The 2,559-nt window shown below is 62.0% G+C and overlaps 1 protein-coding gene across 1 annotated transcript; it reads left to right on the top strand.

The window, feature by feature from the left end:
• Positions 1-6: 6 nt before the first annotated feature.
• On the top strand, positions 7-2,559 carry TXNIP (thioredoxin interacting protein; the record flags this gene model as incomplete). Its single annotated transcript, XM_018068269.3, has 7 exons — positions 7-358; positions 1,034-1,106; positions 1,197-1,344; positions 1,628-1,730; positions 1,831-2,087; positions 2,197-2,353; positions 2,471-2,559. Coding segments are annotated over exons 1-7 (1,077 nt in total), but the record flags the coding sequence as incomplete, so codon positions are not given.

The raw sequence follows: 2,559 nt of genomic DNA on the forward strand, positions 1-2,559 counted from the left end.
ACCAACCTTTGTGCCTGCGACTTGCCTGGCTCCCAGGCGGGTTTTCTTGCTCCAAGGGCGATAAAGCCCCACAAGCTTTGCTTTTTGCGTCCCCGCGCTGCCCCAGCCATGGTGATGTTCAAGAAGGTGAAGAGCTTCGCGGTGCTCTTCAGCGAGCCCGACAAGATCTACTGCAGCGGGGACAAGGTGGCCGGGCGCGTGGTCGTGGAGGTGGCCGAGGTGACCCGCGTCAACGCCGTCAAGGTGTTGGCGTGTGGGGTGGCCAAAGTGACCTGGGCCAAGGGCCCGGCCCAGTGCCGGCAGGAGATGGAGTACCTGCGCTTCGAGGACGTGCTGGCACTGGAGGAGCAGCCCACGGGTGAGGGCACGGGGCTGGACGGGTACCCCCAACCCAACCGTGCCCCTGGGCTTGGCCCCATGGGGGCTGCGGTGGGGCTGGATCGAGGGCAGATGGGTTGGGAGGGGGCAAAGAGCCTCGGATGCCCCCGGGGTTGGCACCGTGGGGGCTGTGGTGGGTCACTTGGTCACCAACACGGAGTCGATGCTGTGCCTTGAGCCTGGGAGAAATGACCAAACCCAGCGCAACTTAGGAACTTCCGAGGGTTTGGCCAAGTCAAGTCGAAGTTGGGGAGCTGAGGGACAAAATCAGAGGCTGGGGAGCTGCCGTGGTGTGTCCTGGCACCACAAGCAGGGGCTGGTGACAGGACACAAGGAGGGGCGTAGGGATCACACCCCAGAAAGGAGCCTCCTCCAAGTATGGAGAGGGGGACTGGGAGAGAGTCCAAAAGATAACCAGGAGGGACAGCTGGAGCTGGGAGATAAGGAGGAGCTGAGGGTGGGGTGGGGCCAGCGGGACGCAGTGTTCTGCCCCGCAGGGTGTTGGTGAGGTGAAGGGAGCAGCACTGAGAGGACACGGGGTTCCCGGGGTGGGGGCAGGTGTTACTCAACACCTCTGGTTCCGTCACCACTGAAAGCGGAACCGAGGATCACCCTGGAGCTCCATCTGATGTTTCCCTCCCCTTTTCTCCCACAGATGACGACGGCTCCGTCATCCTGAGGCCTGGGAACAAGTACGAGTACAAGTTCGGCTTCGAGCTGCCCCAGGGGTGAGTATGAGGCAGCACCTGCCTCTGGGGGTGGAATTAAACTGGAAAATCCCTGTTTGGGCCCTGGAGTGACCCCCTGTGTGTCTGCAGGCCGCTGGGCACCACGTTCAAGGGGAAGTACGGCTGCGTGGATTACTGGGTGAAGGCATCCCTGGAGCGCCCTGCCTGCCCCACCCAGCAGGTCAAGAAACGCTTCGAGGTGATGGATCCCGTGGATGTGAACACCCCGGAATTGCTGGTGAGCCTCGAGTACTCCAAGGCCTTGGGAGGAAAGCCCTTGGGGAGGGTCAGCCCGACCCCGGGGTGTCGAGGCGTGTCTAATCGGCTTTGGGTTGAGCGGGATTAAGGGTGGGATTAAGGAGCTCTGGATAATTCCAGAAAGCGACACCAGGCCAGGTGGGTTCCCCCTCAAGGGGAACTTGAGGCTTGGTTGCAAAGAAAAGGGGAAGGAAGGAAGCGAGGGAGGAGGGAGCGGGAAGGGCAGGATGGGGCCAGCGTGTGACCGTTCCCTCTCTCCACAGTCCCCAGTTGCAGCCAAGAAGGAGAAGAAAGTGTCTTGTATGTTCATCCCGGACGGACGCGTGTCTGTCAGCGCCCAGATCGACAGGAAAGGCTTCTGTGAAGGTGAGGATCGCTGGGAACAGAGAATGGGGGGAGGGAGGTGAGTGTGGGACCAGCAGGGGAAAGCCCCGACGTGCCTAACGCCGGGTCCTTGCCTCGGCAGGCGACGAGATCTGCATCAACGCGGACTTTGAGAACACGTGCTCGCGCATCGTGGTGCCCAAGGCGGCCATCGTGGCCAAGCACACCTACCTGGCCAACGGCCAGACCAAGGTCTTCTGCCAGAAGCTCTCCTGTGTCCGTGGCAACCACATCATCTCGGGCACCTCCGAGTCCTGGCGCGGCAAAACCATCCGCGTGCGCAAGCTCAAACCCTCCATCCTGGGCTGCAACATCCTGCGTGTGGAGTATTTCCTGCAGGTGAGTGGGGGGTCCTCTGCTCCTCCTCCTCCTCCTCCTCATCATAATCCCCCTCCTGGGGATCTCGATCCCGTCCCAACACCCCTAAATCCCGGCTCTCCCCCTGCAGATCTACGTCAGCGTCCCGGGCTCCAAGAAAATCATCCTGGAGCTGCCGCTGGTCATTGGGAGCCGCTCGGGCATCGGGAGCCGCAGCTCCAGCATGGCCAGTCAGACCAGTTCCGAGATGAGCTGGGTCGACCTGAACCTCCCGGATGCTCCAGAGGGTGAGTGGGGTGTGGGATCCACAAGGTGGGATCACAGCGTGGGGATATAATACCCCGAGGGGCTCGGAGAGGAGGGTGCACAGGTGAGCTCACGGATATCTCCCTGCATTCCCACAGCCCCCCCGTGCTATCTGGACATCGTTCCCGAGGATCACCGGCTGGAGAGCCCCACCACTCCGCTCCTGGATGATCCCGACGGATTCGAC

This window comes from Manacus vitellinus, unplaced genomic scaffold, assembly GCF_001715985.3.
Source record: "Manacus vitellinus isolate BGI_N305 unplaced genomic scaffold, ASM171598v3 scaffold_134_pilon, whole genome shotgun sequence".
Lineage (NCBI taxonomy): Eukaryota > Metazoa > Chordata > Aves > Passeriformes > Pipridae > Manacus > Manacus vitellinus.